At 36.6% G+C, this 25331-nt stretch overlaps 1 protein-coding gene across 8 annotated transcripts in view; it reads left to right on the forward strand.

Moving 5' to 3' along the window:
- Positions 1-25331, forward strand: part of SETD2 (SET domain containing 2, histone lysine methyltransferase) — a 125507-nt gene that overhangs the window by 31939 nt on the left and 68237 nt on the right. For all 8 annotated transcript variants that reach the window (XR_011994415.1, XR_011994412.1, XR_011994414.1 and 5 more), the window contains exons 2-9: positions 672-687; positions 2620-6980; positions 10528-10659; positions 12024-12152; positions 13874-13997; positions 15084-15161; positions 16820-16917; positions 19868-19994. Coding sequence is in view for 2 of the 8 variants with exons in the window: in XM_072721028.1 (XP_072577129.1) it covers positions 672-687; positions 2620-6980; positions 10528-10659; positions 12024-12152; positions 13874-13997; positions 15084-15161; positions 16820-16917; positions 19868-19994 (5065 nt within the window). In the remaining 6 variants the exon portion in view is untranslated. The remainder of the gene's footprint in view (positions 1-671; positions 688-2619; positions 6981-10527; positions 10660-12023; positions 12153-13873; positions 13998-15083; positions 15162-16819; positions 16918-19867; positions 19995-25331) is intronic.

The following is a 25331-nucleotide window of genomic DNA, read 5'->3' on the forward strand; positions in this document are numbered from 1 at the left end:
GGACTATTGACACCACAAAGAATTGAGAACACCTAATGCATAAGATAAAATATATTTCTCATGAGAAACTGGCCTTTGGACCTGGCTGCTGCCCCCTGCTTCACCTAATTATTGGTGTCTTTCTGCCCTACACTTTATAATGAGGTAATATTGAACTGTTTATAGTTTCCTTGAATATGTTGTTCTATGATTTAATCTCTGTGCCTTTGTGGAGAATCTCCCTCTGCCTTGGATCTCCCTACAGGTGTATTCTTCAGAAACTACTCTTCTTTTAGGGAGGATTCATTTACTTTCCTGTCTTTCTACTAAACTGAGTTATCTCCCTCTTTGCTGTTACACTGTGCATATTTCTATCCTTGTATTTATTATGTTGGATTTACTTTTGTAACAAAATTATATTTTGTATTTACAGGATACTGTAAACTTCTTAAGGGTGGAGACTCTGCTTTATTCACCTTTTATTTCACAGTTTATGGTACTATCTTCAATAAATATTTGCTATACTAAATGTAATTGAAACTTGAAGAATAGACAGCTCATAATCAAATACTTTATCAGATAGGTTGTAGGCATCCTAGATTTTAATAAAAACAACCTTGATTTCAATTGGTTTTAAGTATTTATGATTTCTGTTTACTCTTTTGCATGCTTTCTTGGCTGGATGGCAATAGAGAAGAAGAAAATGAGGTAAGTATCACTTAACTAGTTTTTCAGTAATTATTGGACTAAAAACTCAAAATTGTTGGGGTGGGTGGCTCAGTTGGTTAAGTGTCCAGCACTTGATTTTGGCTCAGGTCATGATCTCAGGGTTTTGAGTGAGGTTGAGCCCCGAGTCAGGCTTTAAGCTGGGCAATAAGCCTGCTTAAGATTCTCTCTCTCCCTCTCCCTCTATCCCTCCCCACTTTCATGTGTGTGTTCTCTCTCTGAAACAAAAAACAAAAACCTCACAATAACTCAAAATTTAATATCTTTTTTTTCTTTTTTAAGATTTTGTTTTTTAAGTAATCTCTACACCTAGTGTGGGGCTCAGATTCAACAACCCTGAGACCAGGACTTGTACATTCCACTGATTGCCAGCCAGGCACTCCTAGCTATCATTTTGAATGTGAAATGAAGTAATAGTTTTTGCTGAATTTTTAGATCTATAGTAAATCATTCCAGTGAGGAATGTTTTATATTTCAAGGAAATGATTTTTAAACTTTGGAGCTTCAAAAGCTTTAGGCAAGGTATAGGAAGCTGGAAGCTTTGGAGACAGCATTTTACCTGTTTTTATATTTTGAGCTACCATGTAAGATTTCATTTGACAAGTGGATTCTGTTTCTTAAAAGCATTTGAAGACCACTGCTCTATGATAATACATGAGGAAACATTTACTTTCCCACTTGAATTGTTACTGTATAATGTTGAAAACTGATTTCAGATTTTACCATATTGAAGGGGAAAACTGTCCCTTAAATGGCCAGAATTGGTTAAAGAATATCAATTAGAAAAATGTTGCAGATAGCCAGTGTACCATCTTTAATTTAGGCTTGAGTGTTTTGCTATAGATTTTTTTTTTAGATTTTTTAATTTATTCATGAGAAACATAGAGACAGAGACATAGGCAAAGAGCAGCAGGCTCCCTGCAGGGAGCCTGTTGTGGACTCAATCCCGGTACTCCAGCATCATGCCCTGAGCTGAAGGCAGACACTCAACCGCTGAGTCACCTAGGCGTCCCTCCTATAGATTTTTCTGATACTCTCTACCACCTAGCTTATGCCTTTAACTTCTAAAGCCCACTATTTCCTTTGGTGGTTTGGCAAATAATGGAGGGGAAAGTCTTCTTAGATGTATACTTTGTAATTGTTGCTCATACAGTAGGATTGGACTATAAATCAGCATGGCCTAAGTGTATAGGGCCCAGGCAAAGACAGTGGGATGGTGTGCTAGGGCAGAGTAATTTACAGGAAGGCAAAAAGATCTGGTCTTCATTTGCTTACCTCATCTATAAAATGAGATGGGAGACTGCTCTATACCAGTGGTTTTCAAATCTGGAAAGTCCATTGAAACTGCCTCGTGTGCTTGCTTTCCAAAAAACCAAACAAAACGTACTTCTTGCTTTACCTTAGATCTGGAGAATTCTTTGGAGTTTTGTTGCAGATCCACATTTTACCAGTTACCTAAGTAATTCTATATGATGCTGGGAGACCACCGGTTATAATGACTTCTGATGTTTCTTCTCAGAACATAGAAACAAACTGTTTTCCTCACTGAGATGCTAGCCATTGCTCTTTTTACATGTCTTTTTTGTGTTGTATCTTGAAGTACATAGGATTTTTTTTTATTCTTATTAAAAATTCTGCCTGAAAAGTTAAAAAGATGAATTCTTTATATGAGACAAGAATATAAAAATATGGGTAATTGTTGAAACTGGGGGTGGTTACTTAGGGGTTTATTATACTATTCTTTATACTTTTGAGTATGAAATTTTCTATAATAAAGAAGTGCTTATCTAGCTTAGTGAAATTCATACCATCCTTTAAAAGAACTTTTCATTTTCCTGACATTTTAAACTATGGTGCTAGTCATTTGAAAATAACTTTGTTATTGTAGTAACTTCTTGTTTTGTTCTTTTATAGGCAAAGATTGAAAATGTGCAGAAAACAGGTTTCATCAAAGGACCAATGTTCAAAGGTGTTGCTTCTAGTCGATTTTTACCCAAAGGCACCAAGACAAAAGTTAACTTGGAGGAACAGGGACGACAGAAGGTGTCTTTCAGCTTCAGCCTTACAAAGAAAACTTTGCAGAACAGGTTTCTGACTGCACTTGGCAATGAAAAGCAAAATGATACTCCAAACTCCCCCGCTGGACCTCTTCAAGTAGACTTGACCCCTAAAATTAAAATGGACATTGGAGATACCTTATCTACTACAGAAGAATCTTCCCCACCAAAATCAAGGGTAGAATTGGGCAAAATTCATTTTAAGAAACATCTGCTTCATGTGACATCCAGACCACTGCTGACTACTGCCACAGCAGTGGCATCTCCATCACCTCCCGTAGTACCGTTACCAGCAGTCATAGCAGAATCAACAACTGTAGACTCACCACCCTCATCTCCACCTCCACCACCTCCACCTCCCCAGGCCACAATACCCTCACCACCAGCACCAATAACAGAGCCAGTGGCCTTGCCACACGCATCAATCCCAGTTCTGATGACAGCACCAGTAGATGTAGCAGCTAGAGCACTGAAGGAACCACCCATTACAACTGTATCAGAATCTTCAGAAGTGGACACTAAGCAGGATGCTATATCTAATAGTTCAGAAGAACACGTAACTCAAAATTTGAATGAGCAAGTAGATACTCCCTCACAAAAAGAAGATTCCCATATTGGGAAGGAAGAAGAAATTCCAGATAGTTCTAAGAGTAATCTGGGCTCTAAAAAAACAGGTTCTAAGAAGAAATCCTCACAATCTGAAGGCACCTTTCTTGCTTCAGAATCTGATGAAGATTCTGTACGGACTTCCTCAAGTCAAAGATCACATGATTTAAAATATTCAACAGGCATTGAAAAGGAAAGAGATTCAAAAAAGAGCTTAGCACCTTTAAAAAGTGAGGATTTAGGGAAATCTTCACGATCTAAAACAGAGAGAGATGATAAATATTTTAGCTACTCAAAACTTGAAAGAGATACTCGATATATATCTTCTCGATGTAGATCAGAGAGAGAGCGAAGGCGGAGCAGATCTCGTTCTAGATCTGACAGAGGCTCCAGAACTAGTTTATCCTATTCCCGGTCGGAACGATCCCATTATTACGACTCTGATCGTCGCTACCATAGGAGTTCCCCTTATCGAGAGAGGGCACGCTATTCCCGGCCGTATACAGATAACAGAGCTCGAGAGAGTTCTGACTCAGAAGAGGAGTATAAGAAGACCTATTCAAGGCGTACCTCCTCTCATTCTTTCTCTTACAGAGACCTAAGGACATCATCATCCTATTCTAAATCTGATCGGGACTGCAAAACTGAGTCCTCTTACTTGGAGATGGAGAAGAGAGGAAAGTATTCTTCTAAACTAGAAAGAGAATCCAAAAGGACTTCAGAAAGTGAAGCAATGAAAAGATGTTGTACTCCCCCTAATGAACTGGGATTCCGACGGGGGTCGTCCTATTCCAAGCATGATAACAGTGCTTCCCGTTATAAATCTGCCCTTTCAAAATCTATATCCAAGTCTGATAAATTTAAAAATTCTTTCTGTTGTACAGAATTAAATGAGGAAATCAAACCGTCTCATTCTTTTAATTTACAGGCTCCTTGTTCAAAAGGTGGTGAATTAAGAATGATTAGTAAAATTCCTGAAAGAGAAAAGACTGGATCTCCATCTCCATCAAATCGATTAAATGATTCACCTACTTTTAAAAAGCTAGATGAATCCCTTATTTTTAAATCTGAATTTATAGGACATGATAGCCATGATAGTATTAAGGAATTAGACTCTTTATCTAAAGTGAAGAATGATCAATTAAGAAGTTATTGTCCCATAGAATTAAATATAAATGGATCTCCTGGGGCAGAATCTGATTTGGCAACATTTTGCACTTCTAAAACTGATACTGTTTTGATGTCTTCTGATGACAGTGTGACTGGATCGGAGGTATCCCCTTTGGTCAAAGCATGCATGCTTCCATCAAATGGATTTCAGAATATCAGTAGATGTAAAGAGAAAGACTTGGATGATACTTGCATGCTGCATAGTAAGTCAGGAAGCCCATTTAGAGAAGCAGAACCTCCGGTATCGCCACACCAAGATAAACTCATGTCTTTGCCAGTTATGACTATAGATTATTCCAAAACCGTAATTAAAGAACCAGTTGATATGACAGTTTCTTGCTGTAAAACCAAAGATTCAGATATATACTGTACTTCAAATGACAACCCTTCTTTGCATCATTCTGAAGCTGAAAAGATTGAGCCTTCAGTTATGAAGATTTCTTCAAATAGCTTTATGAATGTGCATTTGAAATCAAAAACAGTAATATGTGATAACAGAACTCTGACAGATCAGCACTCAAAATTTGCATGTGAAGAATATAAACAGAGTGTTGGTAGCACTAGTTCAGCTTCTGTTAATCATTTCGATAATTTATATCAACCTATAGAGAGTTCAGGCATTGCTTCATCTCTTCAGAGTCTTCCACCAGGAATAAAAGTGGACAGTTTGACTCTCCTCCAATGTGGAGAGAACACCTCTCCAGTTTTGGATGCTGTGCTGAAGAGTAAAAGTTCAGAGTTTTTAAAGCTTGCAGAGAAAGAAACAGTAGTAGAAGTAGGTAGCGGCCTTCCTGATTCAGGAAGGGGATTTGCTTCTTGGGAAAATAGGCATAATAATGGGTTATCTGGGAAAGGTGTGCAAGAGGTTCAGGAAGGGAATTCCTTATTACCTGATAGAAGAGGAAGATCAGAAATCTCTTTAGATGAAGAAGGAGGAAGAGGACATGCACATACTTCTGATGATTCAGAAGTTGTATTTTCTTCTTGTGACTTGAATTTAACCATGGAAGACAGTGATGGTGTAACATATACCTTAAAATGTGACAGTAGTGGTCATGCCTCAGAGATTGTATCTACTGTCCATGAAGATTATTCTGGTTCTTCTGAAAGCTCAAGTGATGAAAGTGACTCTGAAGATACAGATTCTGATGATAGCAGTATTCCAAGAAACCGTCTTCAGTCTGTTGTGGTAGTGCCAAAGAATTCTACTTTGCCCATGGAAGAAACCAGTCCTTGTTCTTCTCGGAGCAGTCAGAGTTACAGACACTATTCTGACCACTGGGAAGATGAGAGATTGGAGTCAAGGAGACATTCATATGAGGAAAAATTTGAGAGTGTAGCAAGTAAACCCTGTTCTCAAACTGAGAAGTTCTTCCATCATAAAGGGACAGAGAAAAATCTGGAAGTTCCTTTCACACAGCCCAGCAGAAAACAAATAGATAACCACCTGTCTGAAATGGCTCATCCTCAGAGTGATGGGGTTGATAGTACAAGTCATACAGATGTGAAATCTGACTTTCTAGGTCATCCAAATTCTGAGGAAACCACAAAAGCCAAAATAGTTTCTAGGCAGCAAGAAGAGCTGCCAGTTTATTCTTCTGATGATTTTGAAGATGTCCCAAATAAGTCTCGGCAACAAATCACTTTCCCTAACAGGCCAGATAGTAGACTGGGAAAAACAGAGTTGAGTTTTTCTTCCTCTTGTGAGATCTCCCGAGTGGATGGTTTCCGCTCATCAGAAGAGCTCAGAAACCTAGGGTGGGAATTCTCTCAACAAGAAAAGCCTACTACCACATATCAGCAACCTGACAGCAGCTATGGAGCCTGCGGTGGACACAAGTATCAGCAAAGTGCAGAACATTATGGTGGGACACGGAATTACTGGCAAGGCAATGGCTACTGGGATCCAAGATCAGCAAGTAGACCTCCTGGAACTGGGGTTGTATATGATCGAATTCAAGGGCAGGTACCAGATTCCTTAACAGATGATCGTGAAGAGGAGGAGAATTGGGATCAACGTGGAGGATCTCATTTTTCAAGCCAGTCCAGTAAATTTTTTCTATCTCTTCAGAAGGACAAAGGGTCAGTGCAAGCACCTGAAATAAGCAGCAATTCCATTAAGGACTCTTTATCTATGAACGAAAAGAAGGATCTTTCAAAAAACTTAGAAAAAAATGATATGAAAGATAGAGGGCCTCCTAAAAAAAGGAGACAGGAATTGGAGAGTGATTCTGAAAGTGATGGTGAACTTCAGGACAGAAAGAAAGTTCGAGTGGCGGTGGAGCAGGGGGAAACGGCAGTGCCCCTAGGCTCAGCACTGGTTGGGCCTTCTTGTGTCATGGAGGACTTCAGGGACCCACAGCGATGGAAAGAATGTGCCAAGCAAGGGAAGATGCCTTGTTACTTTGATCTGATTGAAGAAAATGTTTATTTAACAGAAAGGTAAGTTTGCCTAATATTTTTCCAACAAATTTTAACCTCTTTTTGTTAAGAAAATTAGCTTTCAACAGTTTGGAATATATGAAGTCAATAGTTCATATTAGTTTTGTGATAAGATATACATTAAAAAAAATCTAAAAAGTATTTACCTATTTAGATCATGTCATAGAGTTCTTCCCTCGGTATATCCTTCCCCTAGCCCCTCAGAAGGTTTTTTAGGGTGGGGGGAGTCTCATTACCTCTTTGGTTCTGAAAGTATGATGTAGGCCAGCCCTATTTTTCTTAAATTCCTTTTACATGTGAAACTGTGATTAAAAAAAAATGAAACAAAATCCCAGCAAAATAGTCTGCTCTTAGAGAAGGAAAAAGTAGTTGTGCTGGATTTTTTTTTTCTTTTCAAAAATGCTCAGAATTAAGTGTCTTTGAAAGGTACTTTATAAAGCTGGAACTAGATTAGAACACCGTTTTCTGTCTAGTTTTTAAATCTATTGCTAATAGATTAAATTTGGCAATAGCATAGCCACTATTTTAGAAATAAATGGTAAAACAGTTTACTACAGTTTTCTAACATGAAATAGGTATAAGGAGAATAGAAGTAATGAAAACATATTCCTCCAGAGCAGAGCTCCACAGCCTGCTTTCCTTCACCTGTTCTTGGCAGTCTTCTCATTTTCCCAATATAAATATGTGTTGAATGTGCCTTTAAAAAAAAAAATCTGTAGTGTTTGAACGCTTTACCTTTTCCTTTTGGAAATTTCTCTAAGTATCTACCTAGCCATCATCCCTTTCAGTGTTAAAAATTTTTTTTTTATAATGAAAGTTTTTCACTGTGGTTAAGGTAAAGTTGAAGTTAGGTCACATGAGAAGTTTTTCATATTTAAACAAAAAAACTTTTTTGGGGTGCTGGGTGGCTCAGTCTGTTGAGGGTCTGACTCTTGGTTTCAACTCAGGTCATGATCTTCAGGGTTGTGAGATAGAGCCCCGTGTCAGGCTCTGCAGTGGGCATGGAGTCTGTTTAAGATTCCCTCTCCCTCTGCATGTGTGCATTCTTTCTTTCTCAAAAAACACATCTTTAAAAATAAAACCCTCTTTGTGATATAGAAAGCCTCTTACTCATTTGTATATAGTAAAATTAGGTTTAAATTTAAAATATTGAATATGTTAAGTAGTAGTTTTTAGGAATTGTGTGAGTACATTCATACAATCTCCAGAGTCTTTGTAAAAGACTAGAAGTAAAACTAATTAACCCCGTCCTCTGGGATTTACTCAGCAGTGAGATCCAGATACATATAAGACCATACATATAGATATGGTAGATGGGAACATTGGAGAGCCTTTTTGGAGTGGGGAGCATTTATATATATTCAACATTTTTAAAGTACCTATTGTTATATGCTGGGCAGTTAGGAGCCACCAAGAAGACAAATTATTGTAAAATAGTTTTGAGTACAGTGAGAAAATTCTTTTTGTTATGTCTGATGAAAATAGGGTTACCTAAATCTGTGCCCATTAGTCCTAATCTGGCCTTACGGAGCAATAAATAATAAAGCTGCTGATTTTTCCAAATTACAGTTCTTACATATTTAGAAATAGATACTTGGTTTATCTTAGTTCTGTTTCTTCAGGCTAGGAATATTCATACGCTCATTAATGAATGGTACCTTGAATTGATCCAGATGAGTCATTCTTGTTACTCAAACTTAATTGAGGCTATCTGGAAACTCTTCAGGTACTTTATAAACTGGGACTATAATAGAACATATGTTGAAGATGAAAGCAGATTAGTTAGAGTATTAAGATAGCCACGTAGAGCCTCTGTGCTCTTCACTGTCTGGTAGTTGGGAAGTAAGTCAGACTGCCGTAATCTTAAGAAGGAGCTCTGGGATGCCTGGGTGGCTCAGTGGTTGAGCATCTGCCTTCGGCTCAGGGCGTGATCCCATGGTCTGGGGATTGAGTTCCACATCAGGCTCCCTGCGAGGAGCCTGCTTCTCCATCTGCCTGTGTCTCAGTGTCTATTTCTCTGCGTTTCTTGTGAATAAATAAAGTCTTTAAAAAAAAAAGATCTTTATTTTTCTTTTTGACAAGGGTTAGAAAGAGAGTTCAACGTTTCAACATAAAGGCCAGGAAATAATCACATTTTTATTTTTTTTAATTTATTTATTCATGAGACACACACACACACACACACACACACACACAGAAGCAGAGACACAGGCAGTGAGAGAAGCAGGCTCCTCGCAGGGAGCCTGATGTGGAACTGGATCCACACTTCATGCAGGAAGCCCGACATGGGACTCGATCCTGGGTCTCCAGGGTCATACCCTGGGCTGAAGGCAGGTGCTAAACCGCTGAGCCACCCAGGGATCCCACATTTTGATTTTCCTTGCAAACTGTGGCATAGGTATTTATGAACCCATTCAGTTTTGAACAGTTTCCCTTTTTACCACCAAATCAGTCTGTGTTGAGAAAGTTTAGCCCTCTGATATTCTCTGTAACACCTGGTTATCTGTAATGCAGTTCTGTAAATTATACTTTTTTTTTTTAATCATTCAGTTTTTCTTTTTTTTTTTAATTAATTTTTATTGGTGTTCAATTTACCAACATACAGAAAAACACCCAGTGCTCATCCCGTCAAGTGTCCACCTCAGTGCCCGTCACCCATTCCCCTCCAACACCCGCCCTCCTCCCCCCTTCCACCACCCCTAGTTCGTTTCCCCGAGTTAGGAGTCTTATGTTCTGTCTCCCTTCCTGATATTTCCCAACATTTCTTCTCCCTTCCTTTATATTCCCTTTCACTATTATTCAGTTTTTCTTTAAACAATATTTTAGAAACACAGTGTTACTGAAAGATTCTCTGAAAGATTTACTGAGTTAAAAACTATTTTTTATGAGTGCCTATGTGGCTCAGTCTGTTAGGTGTCTGACTTGGTATCAGCTCAGGTCATAATCTCAGGGTTGTGAGATTGAGCCTCGCTTTGAGCTCTGTGCTAAGCATGGAGCCTACTTAAGATTGTCTCTCCCTCTGCCCCTCCCCCCTTGTGTGTGCATGTGTGCTCTCTCTGCTCTCTAAAAAAAAAATAAGTATATTTTTTATATATTTTCTTCCTCAACCATTTCTTCATCCAGGATGACTGATTCTTCACTTTAATCGGCTGTGTCACTTTTTGATTGTCATGAGTTTTCCTATTTTTTTCCTGAGCCAAATGTGACAATTACATTGTGACAATTACATCTTAGATTGCTCAGAATTTGTGGCTTAGCTGACCTGGACTAGGAAATGAGGGCTGAGTCCAAAATGTTAAACTTGAATGTACCCTATCTTCCCTTTTGCCAGGGCTACAGGTTGCTTTTTATTCTTATTGTGCCATGATAAGTCTTAGTGTTTTCAGTCTCACAGATGCTAGTGAAGAGAGGTTTTCCTCCTTTTGAATATTTGACTTAACCAGAATCATTAAATGTGAAACTAATGAGATTTAGCACATATTTGATTGTGTATGTTGTATCATTGGCAGATTTCTTAAACCAATTCTTATGAAATTTTACCTACTAGAAAGAAGAATAAATCCCATCGGGATATTAAGCGAATGCAGTGTGAGTGTACACCTCTTTCTAAAGATGAAAGAGCTCAAGGTGAAATAGCATGTGGGGAAGATTGTCTTAATCGTCTCCTCATGATTGAATGGTAAGTAAATTAAAATGCTCTCATTTTGCTCAATTGTTCTATTAAATGTCTGAAAATAGTAAAAAGAATTAGTAATGGGTCAGAATTTAACTTTTCTCCTTCTACCTAATGTCAAGTATTTATAAGCCCTGAAATCTCCAATGTATAATAGTGTTTATAAGGAGACAAATTTCCCTTGCATTGTGTGTTATAGTATTCATAGTCAGTGCTCTGTAAAGTAGCTTTATTACTAACATAATAGTAGCCTTTTATCTCTTGAAAAGTTCATGTCCTGAGAGGTAAATGTTGGTATTTTTTAGCTTTTACTGTAAAATGAGATATAACTCTAGCATTTCAAAAGTACATACAGTAAACTGTCTTCCAAACCCCAATCCCTCTCTAGTTCTGGTCTTTTCAGATAATTTTTTTGCCTATACCAGCATTCATACATACTTCCATTTTTTATGTATAGAAATGAATTCTTTTCCACATGCTTTTTTGAATTTTATCCTCTCACCCCGGGCCAAACACACTCTCTTAAATATGTTTTGGAGACCTATTCAGAGCTACACATACAGACCTACGTAAATCTTCCCTAGATTACTTTATTAGTCTATTTAGTTAACTCATAATTATTCATATTCTACTGAGAGACATTTGCTTCTATATTTTTCTTATAAACAGTAAACATCTTTATGTTAAAAAATGTGTGATTATTTTTTTATCAGTTTGATGAAAAATTGTATCATTTTTAACATGGGGAGAATATTAGGGTGGTTTATAGTGTAGATACCTTGTTTTTAATGTTAATAAAATGTTTTCTTTCAAACTCAGTTTTTGGTTTTGCTCACATTCTAGTATTTTGAGAATAAACCTATACCTCAGAAAAATAAAGAGAAAGCACTTTGGTATTCCTTTATCTAAACTAAAAGTAGAGATGACAGTGCACATATAAGAAGAGAAGACACGAGTTAGCACTATTCTCCTAACTTGACCTTGTTGCTCTGGTCTCTGCATTTTTCTGACTTTTCCTGCCAACCTTGCTTTAAGAAATAGGAAGTATAGGATACCTTTCTTCATGTGTTTCCCACAGTCAAACTTAGAGTAGTTGTCAACATCAGGTTCAAATTTAAGCTTGGTGTTCAGAGCTCTTCATAGTAGGTCAACCTGCCTTTCCATCTTCTAGCAGCCCACCTATCTTATCAGTCATCCTCTGTTGTTTTGTTTTCCATTCCATTCCTTGTTTCCTGTTTCTGCATACAGGCAGGCCCTGCTGAGTATCTCTTGTTTTTTTTTTTTTTTTTTAATTTTTTCATCTGTCTACATCCTGTGTGTCATTAGAGATTCTACTTTGAAGAATTAATTTTCTCCATTTCCCATTTCAGTTCTTCTCGGTGTCCAAATGGGGATTATTGTTCCAATAGACGATTTCAGAGAAAGCAGCACGCAGATGTGGAAGTCATACTCACAGAAAAGAAAGGCTGGGGCTTGAGAGCTGCCAAAGACCTTCCTTCGTAAGTTACGTTTTAATCATCTTTCACTTCATTTTTGTGTTGTTGAAGTTGGTTAGCTACTTTGTAGGAAAATAATGTGTCTGTTATACTGAAGTTTAATAATGATTATTATGCAGAATGACCACTTGGTAGTTAGTTTGTAAAAATATTTTTTTCCCATATCTTTGAGGAAATTAAAAAGAAAAAATTTCCTCTATCTCTTTCTATATATGAAGGGAATTTTGTCATTGTGACATTTAGACCAGATAGGTCCTTCTTTGTCTGGTAGTTACTTTTCCTTTAATTCCAAGCAATTACCAAGTACTTGCTGTAGACCCCCAGAATCCCTATGAAACTCTGTAAGGATTTGGGACAGAATCTATAAGTCTATATTAAACTGTGTTGAGATAACAGTGGAAGGAGAGTATCTGAGATTATCAAGGTAGGGAATTAAAGCATACTTGATACACAATCAGTAAACATTTATTGAATGAATAAATGTTACCTTCCATCTAACTCATGTAACCTTTTTATACGTAATGCAATAAAAGATTCATTTTATTTTCTACCATATTCAGTATTTCCTTTAAACACTAATTTTTTTAATGGTAGGGAGGGACAGAAGGAGAGAGAGAAAATTCTAAGAAGGCTTCACACCCTCTGCAGAGCCTGATGCTCGATATTACAACCCTAAGATCATGACCAGAACAGAAATCAAATCAGACATTTAACTAACCAAGCCACCCAGGTGCTCCTAAATTTTTTATTTATAGCATATTTAAGTATTAGGAAAAAATGAATACCTTTTTCTTTAAAGTTAAATTACATGTATTTACGATTAGAAAACTCTTCTATATATGTAAAAGGAATAAAGAAAACATTTTAAACTGTTCCCTAAAGCTCTTTAGCTTTTCTAAGCTTCTCACAAAAAACTCTGCTTTCGTAAAATAAACTAGGACTGAATATTTCCATGTTTCCCACATTTTCCTGCTCGTATAGCTTCCATATTCTGATGATAGTGTCAGTTTCATGTTTTAGTTCCAGGCTATTTAAATATTGATTGGTATTCTCATTGAAAAGGACATATTGTCAGATATACACAGGATGAGGAGGGCTTTGGAGCTAATCTGCTAGTTAGGGTTAAATACCATGACATTCTCTCTATATATTACACCTATTTCTTTTCTATTGAAGGTACTAAATAAACAAGGAAAGACCAATCAGGGGTGGAAGATAACTGAAAGAATTCAAGGAGAGAGATTAATCATAATCACTGATAAATGCTAGAGAAAACTCACAGAGAATGCAGTGAGAGAAAAGGTCTATTTGACTTTTAACGTCATCAGAGACCTTTGAGTAAAGGCAATAGAAGGGCTGCTATATTTAAATTACCATCTTTTTTCTCAGAACATAAAGTCTCTAATATTTCAGTGCCTCTTGAGCTGTTTCTCAGCTCTAAATCACTGTTTTCATGATAATGTAAACCAGATTTGAGTGCTTAATATCCAGTTAGATCAGGGATATATATTTTGGTAGTATGTATAAATGTAAAAGTGTCTTAGAAAGAACGAGAAAACCTCAGATGCTAGGTACTTTACATATATTTTAATTATATCTTGTATAATACTAAATTTATCCACTTTGCAATATTTTGTTGAATCTACTATTTTTTGCATGGATGTATGTATTTTCTGTATAGCTCCTAGGCAGGAAGTGCTATTGTTTCCCTTTTGTTTTGCTAGGAACACCTTCGTCCTAGAATATTGTGGAGAAGTACTTGATCATAAAGAGTTTAAAGCCCGGGTAAAGGAGTATGCACGAAACAAAAACATCCACTACTATTTCATGGCCCTGAAGAATGATGAGGTGAGCAGTGTGAATGTGTTTGCTTTGAAACAGATCTGGAGGGATCCCTGGGTGGCGCAGCGGTTTGGCACCTGCCTTTGGCCCAGGGCGCGATCCTGGAGACTTGGGATCGAATCCCACATTGAGCTCCCGGTGCATGGAGCCTGCTTCTCCCTCTGCCTATGTCTCTCTCTCTCTCTCTCTCTCTCTCTCTCTCTCTCTGTCTCTCTCTGTCTATCATAAAAAAAGAAAAAAAAAAAAAACAGATCTGGAAATTGTTGAGTGTGAAGGCGTCATTGATATGGACCGGTCTTTTTTTTTTTTTTTGACCAGTCTTTAAAAGACATTAAGTGATGACAAAAAAGAGGGGCATTAACTGATACCCCCAGAGGTTTTTTTTTTTTTTTTTTTTTTTTGATGAGGGTTATATTTGTCACTACTTACATAAAAATTAAAGCCAGAAATTGAAAAATACTTATTATACCACTGGAAAGTAACAAGCCCATAATATATTGACATAAATAACATGTTTTTATAAAAATAAAGTGTTTTCAAACAGTTTTTGTTTTAAACTGAGGAATGCCATTATTTTACATTTTTATAAATACCTCTAATGTCTGGTATAATAAAATTTAGGTAGATTCTCATATCTGTCTCTATATCCAGTCCTGAAAAACCTAATTCTAGGTCTTACCCCTGGACCTGCTGAATCTAACTCTTGAGGTGGGCCCAGAAGGAGTTTTAACAGGCTCTTCAGGGAATTTGGATACACACTCCAGTTTGAGAGCTACTGCACTATGGTGCACCTTAAAATGGAGTTTTATACACATGAATTGAAATTGGAATAAAAGAATGTAAGAAGTATCTAAAAGTAAATCAAAGAGACATTGTTAGATATGGAAATAGTTTTTCCTGTAACTAAGATGTTTATAGTTTGCGGATCTGCCAGAGGAAGCAGTCAATTATTTGTCACTTGGATGTGTCTATACATGAAAGAGGAGGGGATTTGAGGATGTAGGTCATACATTTGCCTAATGCTTCTCCTTTGCAAAACATACATGTATTTTGAGATCTCATTTTTAATTCTTAAATGGTCCTTTTCCCCAGATAATAGATGCCACCCAGAAAGGAAACTGCTCTCGTTTCATGAATCACAGCTGTGAACCAAACTGTGAGACTCAAAAAGTAAGTTGAGGTACATTTAGAGTTTGGGATACCTTGTTCAAGATTGCTGTTCTTTTAATTTTAAATTCTATATCAAGGGTACCTGTGGATTTTATTTTTTAATCATTTTAATTTTTTCCTACTCTTATTAAAAATCATACTTTAAGTTTAGATATTTATAAAATAGTACAGAAACAGTATAGAGTTCCATATACTTCACCTAGTTTGCCCAAATGTTCACAGTGTACAGACCTATTATATAATTACCCAATCCAGGAAATACTATTAACTGTTAACTAATCTAAAGTCTTTTTTTTTTTTTTTTAATCTAAAGTCTTTATGCAGATTTTGCCATCTGTCATTTTTCTGGACTAGGATCCAACCCAGGAACTCCTATTGAATTTTATTGTCACCTCTCGTTGCCCATAACTTTTGACTGTTATTTCAGAGGTACCAAAATGCAAAACTAAAATTTAATTTTGATGAAGTCCAGTGTATACTCTTATATTCAGATTTTTATCAGCTGCCCTATTTGGCTGTTTTAATAATGGACTGAATGGCTACAGATGAGAGGGATTATATGCGATGTACATAAAGTAGTTACACTGCTTTTCAACAAGGCTCGGCTCTGGGTCTTGCTTATCTCTATGCCTGGCACATAGTTGACACTTGGTAAATTCATTTATTGAATTTGATAAAACATTTTGAAATAATGATTTTAGTGTTCTAATTTGTGTTTTGAGCTTAGAAAAATATGTATATGTTAGAACATTGGTTCTTTTTTAGGCTAAGAAAGCAATGGACCCACTTCCTAGAGAACTAATATCAATGATTCTCTCTAATATTAAAATAGTGCTTTTGACTCCTAGGTATTTTTGTCCTTTGATCTGTGTACTAATATATTAGATATGGTTCTTCTAAGAGCCAAGCCATATAATAAATAGGAGAACCAAGTCCATAATCATTTAACCTAAGCTCTGGTTATAGGTTTTTGCTTATACCTGCTAAGCCATATGTTTAACTATGAGACTCCAATTGTACTGGGTCCCTTCATCTTTTTAAGTCTGGGTTTTTTTCATCAGTAACATGTTCACATGGTCTGGACAGGAGCTCTATGGTTGACTTATATCTTACATCATATTCTGGAGCTACCAGTTCTAACACCTGTATATTTACTCCCATTTTAATTCTTGAGTTACATGCAACTGTTTTCATGCTTTCTTCTCCTTTCACTACAGTCAGTCATATGACCACTGCTTCATGAAATTAAACATTGGTCATCATTGTTTACCTAGTTCCATGTTCCATCTCATCTTAGAATAGTTACTTTTAACATAATACAAGGCAATACCAGTTTGCCTATGATAGTGACAAGCATTTCCTATTTGCGTATTTTTAGTATAAGGGAATTTTTATTGTGTGGAAATGTATATTAGACAAGTTAAAGTAGCAGTTACTTTTATTAGAGACAAATTATAGGCAATACTCAATCTGGTAGTATTAAATAAGAGTAACACTTAAATATGTTAGTTTATTTAAAGAAAAATGTCCTTGCTATTTGGAAAAGCTTTTATAGTGTAAAGAGGCACATGTGTAATTAAGGCAGATGATGATCTTTAAAGAAAAACACACAGATTAATCAGTTACTAATTTCTTTTCTTTTAAAAACAACATCTCAGTGGACTGTGAACGGACAACTGAGAGTCGGGTTTTTTACCACCAAACTGGTTCCTTCAGGCTCAGAGTTAACATTTGACTATCAGTTCCAAAGATATGGGTGAGTTTTGTTTTAATTCTGTTTTGCTGCTTCTAATGGGGAAATGGACTGTTCAGATATAAAGATTTAAGACTTTGATGTGAATTACTAGAAAGTAATATGTACCCACAACTCTTTACTCTTAGTTTTGTGTATTTTTCCTACTGTATGACACTTGTGGCCATAAAGGGATTTGTACATGAACTACATAATTTTCCTCTGAATTTCATGCTTATTTGTATAATTATGCTTCTTATGTAACTAAAAAGCCCTTTTTATTACATAAATGTCTACAGTATATGTGTGTGCATGTACATGTAAAGAGAATAGTGTAATAAATCCCTGTGTATCCATCATCCATTAGTTATCAGCTCATGACTAATCTTTTTGATCCATACCACATTATTGAAAAATAATTTACTTAATCTCTCTAACCAAAATAACAACTGATGTAGTAGCAATGAATACCCCCAGCATCTATGTTGTGGTTTCATAGAACCCCACTAAAAGGAATAGGGTTCCTTGGAGAAGTGACTGATTTCAAGTTAAGACAGAAATTGAACCAGGTGATCTTGGATTATTTTGTCATGCCAGAAAACCCATGTATAAAAGATGACAGTCTTTTTTTTTTTTTTTTTTTTTTTGAGATGACAGTCTTGTCAAAGGGACTTGGAGCTAGCTTGAATAGGTTCTCACAATAAGTGGGAAACTTCTTATTAACACTTAAGCACCAATAAGGATAATAACTATAGTGGTTTGAAACCTATTAATGTAAAATCCATGAGATTTAATGATACTTTAAATAAAAGTGCTTTAGTCATAATAGAAGGGAACCAATTCGTGATTTTCTTTTCATGTTTTAGCTATTTTTTGTTGAAAATGTCGCATAACATAAAATTCACCTTTAGTGGCATTTAATACAGTCATATTTTTTTAAAAGATTTTTAAATTTATTTATTCCTGAGAGACACAGAGAGAAGCAGAGACATAGAGGGAGAAGCAGGCTCTCCACAGGGAGCCTGATGTGGGACTTGATCCCCGGACCAGGATCACACCCTGACCCAAAGGCAGATGCTTAACTGCTGAGCCACCCAGGTATCCCTACAGTCACATTTTGTATAGCCAACATCACTCTCTAGTTCCAGAATATTTTTATCCCAAAAGCAGCCTCTGTATGTATTAAGCTATCAGGCCCCATTTCTCCCTTTTCCTAGCCCCTGGCAAACACTGATCTACTTCTATATCTATGGATTATTCTGTATGTTTCACATAAATTGAATCATACAAATGTGATACTTTGTGACTTTTTTAGCATAATGTTTTTAAGGTTCATGTTGTAGCATGTACCAATATTTCATTCCTTTTTTAAGGCTAAATAATATTCCAGTGTGTGTGCGTGTGTATGTACTTGTGTGTATATATGTATATACAAACACAAACCATATTTTGTTTTATCCATTCATCTGTCAGTGGGCATTTGGGTTGTTTCCACCTTTTGGCTATTGTAAATAATGCTGCAGTGAGCATTGGTGAATAAATCAATTCATGATTTTTATTTTTTTAATTTCTTTTTTAAAAGATTTTTTAGAAAAATTATTCGTGAGAGATAGAAAGACAGAAAAACATAGGCAGAGGGAGAAGCAGGCTGTCATTATCAGGACCCCAGGATCATGCCCTGAACCGAAGGCAGATGCTCAATCGCTGAGCCATCCAGGCACCCCCAATTCATGATTTTTAAAAAGTGGTTTAAAAGTTTAAAAAAGAGAAAAAAAACCAAACTTTTATCCTGCCTTCCCTAAGTTAATTCTTCTCTAGTTTATTTATTTTTTTACTTTTTATTTTTCTTCTCTAGTTTAAACCAAATAATTGATGAGAGGAAGTTCTTTGGAGGTCATTTCAGCTAATAAATGAAGTAGTAATGGTATCTCCATTTTGCAGCACCTTGTGGACTTGTAGGCAATTGGTGTAGCATTCAGGGAATGAATGCAGACCAGGTTGTATGTAGGGCTTTATATTTTTTTTCTCTTATGTTTGCACTGTCCTCTTTGAAGGAAGGGGAACTAGAAATCAAGTGTTTGTGATTTCTTGCTCTACTTATTGAATTATTTATTTTTAGGCCTCTAATTACTGGTGTCAAACCAAATCTGTCAGTTTCCGTTTGGTACAGTTCTTCATGCTTTTCTCAGGCAGCTCTAGTCACAGAATAAATAAATGGCTGTGATGGTTTGTACCCAGGCTTGTAAAGTTAGGTTTGTGTTCTTTCCACCATTTTTCTTGACTCCATGGTTATATTGACTTATTACTATGTTTATTATTAGTATTTCATTTTTATGTGGTAACTTTTAATAATCCTGTGTTTCCTTTAAGTATCCTGTACATGTTGAATTTTGTATCTGTATATGTATTTATAACAATACATTTTGTTTGTTCAGTTAAACATTTACATGTAAGAGATGTTGAGCTGGAACCCATGGGTGGCTCAGTGGATGAACATATGCCTTCAGCTCAGAGCATCATCCTGGGGTCCTGGGATCTAGTTCTACATCAGGCTCCCCACAGGGAGTCTGGTTCTCCCTCTGCCTATGTCTCTGCCTGTTGCTCTGTGTCTCTCATGTACTAAAAAAAAAAAAAAGTTGAATTATTTAAGCAGTTTTGTTCTTAGCTCAAATATGTAAATGAGGTTTTATTTTTATACATTAGTAGGTACTCATAAAGTGGAGGAGTTACTCATTGGTTTCTTGACTGATTTTGTCTAGCTAATGAAGGAAAACTGGGAAAAGAATGACTATTTTTTTAATAGCAGTTTTCAGGCATTTCCCTTAAATAGTATCAGGTTTGTTGGAGTCTCTTAAAATAGTTACTTGTTTTTAGGCTGAATTGATTTCTGTCTTGTATGTGATTGTTATATTGTTGACATTTTTATATGGTTTACTTTCACATAGCTGACATCTTTCCTATGCTCCTTAAACAGAAAAGAAGCTCAGAAATGTTTCTGTGGGTCAGCTAACTGCCGAGGTTACCTGGGAGGAGAGAACAGAGTCAGTATCAGAGCAGCAGGAGGAAAAATGAAGAAGGAGCGATCCCGTAAGAAGGATTCAGTAAGTGTTTCATCTTTTCTTTCAACTTTTACCATAAATGTTTTAAGAAGGAAAGTAGCTTTTCTTACTGAAATTTGAAAAGTCAGACTACAGCCAGAGAAAGTCAGGATCAGATGAAATAATCAGGAAAAGTATGGTTGCTATTTTTATTTCCAGTTCATAGAAATTAGATTTAGGTATTGAGAATTATTGAAGCCATCTTATAAACACATGGGCTAATAGTTTTTTGGAGCCTGTAAAACTTCTTATCCTAAGTACAAATAAAATGTTTACTAGCTTACTTAAGTCTGATCTACAGTTCTAATCTTTTCATATTGGTTTGGGTTTTTTTGTGTGGAACTCTTAAAAGTTTACACGTGTTCCTATAATATCTGAAAATCCTCTTTGGAGTATAAAGTGAGTTTTGAGAAGTAACAGGCAACCCAGGAGTGAGAATGGAATGGTGAAAGTGGGTCTTTTCAATTACCACATTAGCACAGTAATTAGTAGCCTTTTTTCTACCCCCCAGTCACCTCAGTTACTACTACTGGAGGAAGGAGCTAGCTTGTTAATAAAGGGACTCCTAACTGAGACAAGGACTTCATGTTGTTTTTTAAAATTCCCTTTCCCTTTTTCTGAGGATCCCTTCACCAGAACGGTATTTCTCAGCCTCAGAACCACCTGACAGAGCCCACAGTGAAAATGCACATTTTCGGGTCTATCCCCAGACCTATGAATCTTAGTGGAGGGCTAGGAGCAGGGGCTAGGGGGCTAAAGGGATTAGTCAGCAAATTCCCTTATGATTCTTTAGCAGTAACCTCATGCCTGGGATTTTCAGGAACTCCTACAGTAAGAATTATAAATGGCTGCATAAATTAAGTATAAATTACTATTCAGGAGCACTTGGGTGGCTCAGTCAGTTAAGCGTCTACCTTTGGCTCAGGTCATGATCTCAGGGTGCTAGGATCGAGCGCCCTGCTCAGCAAGGAACCTGCTTCTCCCTCTCATGTTCCCCCTGCTGTGTGCATGTGCATATGCTCTCTTTCTCTCTCTCAAATAAATAAAATCTTTAATAAAAAAAAAGTTTAAATTACTATTTAGATGAGATAGAAGACGTAATGGGACAAGGGGATAAAAGTATAATGGTTAAAAGGTGAGGTCAGGAAGCCCAAATTAATTGGGGAGAATTAATATGGAAAATCTGAGCTCCATAAGAAGCCATAGATAGCAAAAACTGTTGGAAAGGGCAGTTGAAAAATATAAAAGGCCTTTTAAAAAGTGCCAAAAAGGAAAATTTCAACAAATACCTGTGTTGGTAGACCACTCAAGATGAACATGTTCATTAGAGTATTGTGTGTGCTTCAGCTCTCTTTTTGGAGAGCATATAGATTGTAATGGTGTGCCAGACACTCTGCTAAGCACTTGACACATTAACTCACATAATTCTCACAATAAACTCTGCAATTGGGTACAGGGATTTTTCTTATATTGTTTTGTATAGAGTTTTAGAAATGATATGTTTATTTCTGTAATTTTTTAACTTTTTTTTTAAAGATATATTTATTCATGAGAGACACACAGAGAGAGGCAGAGACACAGGAAGAGGGAGAAGCAGGCTCCATACAGGGAGCCTGACATTGGACTTGATCCTGGATCTCCAGGATCATACCGTGGGCTGAAGGCGGCACTAAACCGCTGAGCCACCTGGGCTGCCCTAATTTTTTTATTCTTGTTCTAAAATCTGATCCACGCTGATTTATATTAAACATATTTTTAACTGTTAAAAAAGGTTTTTCATCCTTTAAGTTTATTTATATGTAATCCTAGTAATGGACGCTAGTGTTCTTAAGCTTTGGCTGGTAATGTCATAGTATCTGTACAGGTCTCTTTCTCTCTCTTTTTTTTAAGATTTTATTTATTTATTCATGAGAGACACAGAGAAGGAGAGAGAAAGAGGCAGAGACACAGGCAGAGGAAGAAGCAGGCTCCATGCAGGGAGCCTGATGTGGGACTTGATCCCAGGTCTCCAGGATCAGGCCCTGGGCTGAAGGTGGCGCTAAACCATTAAGCCACCCGGGCTGCCCTGTACATGTCTCTTCTACACATGTTTCTTAAAGGTGTGTCCATGGAAGTGGAGTCCTTGGGTCAAAGCCTATTAGCCTTCTTGACTTGCCTGTTGCAGGAAATTATTCTCTAACCTTCATTAAGATTGCTTTCATTTTTAACTTTCATTGTTTTATAATTGATAGTTATCAGAACAGCCACAGAATAGTTATTAAACATGATTTGTGCTTAAAATCCACATAAAAACTTCCCTTTGGCTATTTCCTGTTCTCAAAACTTATAGAACAAGCATTTTTAAAAAATTGTATTATTGGTAGGGGGTGTCCTTAAAATATGATGGTTTTTAGGCGGCGTTACATCTCCATCATACCAATATCAGATGACTTTCTATCTGGTAAGATTCAAGAACATTCGAAGGCACTAGAGTGTAGGCATTCCTTTTCTTTGTTTGCTTGTATTTATTCTGGTAATGGTTTGTATCAGTATAGGCTTTGGTTTTTATAGACTGAATTAGGTATAACATGAATCCAGTCATCATGGGTTACTCTGGTTGTGAATTTGAAGTTATTCCAGAATGAGAATGATTTGGATAAAACTTTGCACAGATAGAGGAATGACCTAGAATGATTCTAGGTTTCTAGGAGGGTTATTTCCCCTGACTTTAGTAATGAAGAGTTGAGCTTTAGTTTTACTTAGATTGTCTCCTACTGAAATTCCCTTCTGCATACCTAGATTCTGAATTCTAGTCAGCTACAGTTAGAGTCTTGGGAATACTTTTGGGTAGAGGATACCACAGAAAGGACAAGATAGCACGGTTTGTTTGTTTATTTTTTAAAGATTTTATTTGACAGATAAAACCAGAGAGCACAAGTTGAGGGAATGGAAATGGGAAAGGGAGAAGCAGGCTTCCCAGTGATCAGGGAGCCCAGTTGGGTTAGATCTCAGGATCCTGGGATCATGACCTAAGCCAAAGGCAGACGCTTAACCAATTGAGCCACCCAGGTCCTCTGATAGCACAGTTTAAAATATAGTTTTGCATATTTTAACTATTAAAAATATGTTAATAGTACTATAGCCTGCATCTCCCATATTAACCCTTAATTGGTAAACATTTTTTTTTTCTTACTCTTATGATTGTATTTATCTATAGCTTATCTGCTTAACAAATCTAGAAGCTCTTCCAATCAAAGGTGGTTGTCTTTTTTGGGGACGTCACAAACCAGGTAATTAATTACCTAATGTAATTACTGGCTAACTAAATACTTAGCTGATGGAGGTATATTAAGTCCCTGTTATGTGATGATATTTGTAGTTTGTAAAGTACAAACATGGAATAGTCTGAAACTTCCCTTAGTCTCTTTTGAGTTTGTGAAACAAATTAATTATAACTAATTTACACAATAAGGATGAAAAAACACAGAGGAAACACTTGGCTTTCAACACAGAACAAACAAGTATCAATATCCAAAATATATAGAGAGCTCCTACTAATCAATAAGAAAAAATCCAACACAAAAGAAAAATAACAGAGAACATCCAGACACTTCATTAATCCAAAAAGCCTAAAAAATTTTTTTAAATAAAAATAAAATAATAAAAAATTTTAAAAATTCAAAAAGCCAATAAAAAGATGTTCTGCCTCATTAGTGATGAGGGAATATCAAAAATATCAGATGTCAGATGTCATTTATATGCTCAGACTTGATAAAAAGTCTGATAACTCATAAGAACAGGAGATCTCCTACAGTGCTGGTGGGGGTGTAAGTGGATACAACCACTTTTGAAAACACTTTGGAGGGGTACGTGGGTGGCTCAGTCAGTTAAGTATCTGCCTTTGGTTCAGGTCATGATCTCAAGGCCCTGTGTCGGACCTCCCTGCTCAGCAGGGAGTCTGCTGCTCCCTCCCCCTCTGCGCATGTACTTCAGTGTGCAAGAGCACTTTCTCTCGCTCTTTGTCTCTTTCTCTCTTCGTCTCTCTCTCTCTCTCTCTCTCTCTCTCAAATTAATAAATACGTAAATCTTTAAATTGAAAACACCTTGGAATTCTTTACTGAAAGTGTAAGTATGTGTATCAGGAGTCACAGCAGCATTGCTTATGTAGAAAAAGTAGAAACAACTCAAATATCCGTTAACACTAATATAGACAAATTATAATGTAATCCTAGAATGAAAAACTAGTCATGAAAAACTAGTCATTAAAGTGAAGGAACTGTGGCTGCGTGCAACAGCATGGAGGACTCCTAAAATGTAAGGATGAATGAAAAACAAGCATGACACAGAAGTTTTGTCCAGTATGATTTCGTAAAGATAAAAAATAGACAAAATTAAGTTATAATATTTAGGAGTTTATACACAGATGGTAAACCTATTTTAAAAATCAGAGAATGAGGGATCCCTGGCGCAGCGGTTTGGCGCCTGCCTTTGGCCCAGGGCGCAATCTTGGAGACCCAGGATCGAATCCCACATCGGGCTCCCGGTGCATGGACCCTGCTTCTCCCTCTGCCTATATCTCTGCCCCTCTCTCTCTCTCTCTCTTTGTGTGCCTATCATAAATAAATTTTAAAAAAATTAAAAAAAATCAGAGAACGATTTTTTTTTTAAAGATTTTATTTATTTGTAAGCAACAGAGAGACAGAGACATAGGCATTAGGAGAAGAAGGCTCCCCATAGGGAGCCCAATTTCGGGACTTGAGACTCCATCCTGGAATCCCGGGATCACGCCCAGAGTCAAAGACAGATGCTCAACCGCTGAGCTACCCAGGCATCCCAGAGAGAACGATTTTTTAAAAAATTAGGAGATGTCTCAAGAGCAAAGAGGAGGTATTATAACCAGGGGAGGGCAGATGGGACCCTTCCTGAATGCTGGCAGTGTTGTCATCCCTCTGCCCCTTTTTTTTCACCTGCATGTTGATTGCATGGATATTGCTCACCTGTTTGTTAATCATTTACGTGCTTTTCTTTATATTTCATCAGAAAGTATTACAAATTCTGCTTAGAGCCATTAAAGATAGTTCATGGCTAAAATACTAAAGTACTAAAAAAGAGAGTAAATAATTTCTTAGACTGATTAAGTACGTAACAGTAAATTTCTAAGTGCTATATAGAATTATGCATATATATATATATAAATGTTTGCTTATCAATAATTTATTAAAATATACCTTAATACTTTTATGTTGACTTTTAGTTACTTCAAATCCTTTCTAGAAGGTGGTGACCCATAAATTAAGATAAATACTTGTACTAAATATAAATTAATGAAGGCATCCGTTGGTCTCCTGGCTCCCTTCTTCC

The sequence above is a fragment of the Vulpes vulpes genome, chromosome 9 (genome assembly GCF_048418805.1).
Source record: "Vulpes vulpes isolate BD-2025 chromosome 9, VulVul3, whole genome shotgun sequence".
Lineage (NCBI taxonomy): Eukaryota > Metazoa > Chordata > Mammalia > Carnivora > Canidae > Vulpes > Vulpes vulpes.